Source organism: Rhincodon typus, chromosome 2 (genome assembly GCF_021869965.1).
Source record: "Rhincodon typus isolate 14 chromosome 2, sRhiTyp1.1, whole genome shotgun sequence".
NCBI lineage: Eukaryota > Metazoa > Chordata > Chondrichthyes > Orectolobiformes > Rhincodontidae > Rhincodon > Rhincodon typus.
Genome location: NC_063333.1, coordinates 137,661,907 through 137,663,504, shown reverse-complemented (window position 1 = coordinate 137,663,504; position 1,598 = coordinate 137,661,907). Strand labels below are relative to the sequence as shown.

The 1,598-nt window shown below is 46.9% G+C and overlaps 1 protein-coding gene across 2 annotated transcripts in view; it reads left to right on the top strand.

Annotated features, from left to right (window-relative positions):
- The first annotated feature begins 1,326 nt into the window (after positions 1-1,326).
- Positions 1,327-1,598, top strand: part of lztfl1 (leucine zipper transcription factor-like 1) — a 35,130-nt gene continuing 34,858 nt past the window's right edge. For both annotated transcript variants that reach the window (XM_048611830.1, XM_020510470.2), the window contains exon 1: positions 1,327-1,460. In XM_048611830.1, coding sequence (XP_048467787.1) covers positions 1,350-1,460 — 111 coding nt within the window. In that variant the 5' untranslated portion in view covers positions 1,327-1,349. The remainder of the gene's footprint in view (positions 1,461-1,598) is intronic.

Sequence of the window (1,598 nt, the reverse complement as noted above, 5' to 3'; positions counted from 1 at the left end):
TTGTAAATTATTTTTCAATAAACCCGTTTAGAGATGTTATTACATACTTCTAAAGTAGGCGAGACTTGAATCCAGGTCTCTTAGCTCAGAGTTACAGACACTACCACTACACCACAAGAGATCTTGTAATCTCCTCATATACTGAATGATTCCTCTGGTCTCTAAATCCTACACCAATGTCTTACTTCTATTGCAGGCAATCGTTCTCATGGGATTCAAGATAGCAAAAGTTTATAATTTTTTGCTTTTCACTTTTGCCAAAAACAAAAAAAAGCTGCAGGTGCTGGAAATCTGAAACAAAAACAAAAATTGCTGGAAGAAACTCAGCAAGTCTGGCATCATCTATGAAGAAAAAGCGGACTCAATGTTTCAGGTCTGGTGATCCTTCACTGACTGCTTTCTCTGTACAGATGCTTCCAGACCTGTCGAGTTTCTCCAGCAAGTTCAGCTTTTTTAAAAAAATTAAAATCCTGGCTTCTATCTCTGTGAAAGCAAATAATATTTTTGCTCACTTCAGTGCTATACGTTGCAAGCTCTCATTTGCTGGAGTTATTTTGGTGGGGAGAAATGTAGTGTGGTGAGAGTGGATACTGTAATCAGTACCTATAGGGAAGCTTAAGATGTCTCTGGCGAAAAATCTGCTACATCCGTCTCCTGAGGGGAAGAGGAAAGACAAAAAGAAACATTTGGTGCTAAGCCCCAACTTCCTAGTTCACACATGTCAAATGACCTGGTTGCTAGTAAATCACTGGTGTTCAGCCACGCACAGACTGTCGTGTCGGATGCTCAACTGTACATTGCCAGCCCATCAGTGAAAAGGCCAGGCCTAACAGAAGGCTGGGAGATAGTAGGAACTGCAGATGCTGGAGAATCCGAGACAACAAGTTGCAGGGCTGGATGAACACAGCAGGCCAAGCAGCATCATAGGAGCAGAGAGGCTGACGTTTCGGGCCTAGACCCTTCTTCAGATGAAGGCTGTTCCTTCAACAGAAAGTAGCACTAAAATGAAAGTTGGCATCTCGGAATGGATGAGACTATCTGCAATGCTGGTCATCCGGAATCTGGCTGAGGGATACTGATTCACTTCCGAGATCCAGTTAGCAGAGGGGACGAAGTGTAGCTGAGGTTTGTCCCTGTCCCCTACCCTGACCCCACCTGGTTCACGTTAACTTTTTCGAAACTCGTGCTGGTATTCAGTTATTTATCAGGATTGTCAAGTAAAAGGTTGTGACATGTTTGGTTGTTTTTAATATTACAAAGTGAGCTGAGGGATGCTCGGGTTGTGTGCGGGGGTGTTGGGGGTCTAGTCACGTGGGCGCCGCTGCGTGACGCGCGCCGTTTCCTTGGTGATGAGTCGGGCGGTCCAGGCCGGGCCTGGTGGCTGGAGGAGGATCCGCACCCTCTGTGTGTATTACAGCGGCATTGGCGTCGGGACTGCGCTCTTCGTGTACGGCGATATGGTGGGTGTAATGTTAGAGACATCAAGGCTGTGCCGCTCCCGAGGCAATACTTCCCCTTCACGGTACCCCCAACTTCTCTTCACCCTCACCCTCTTCACTCCTCCTCCTTCCCCCCCTCACCCTCTTCACTCCTCCTCC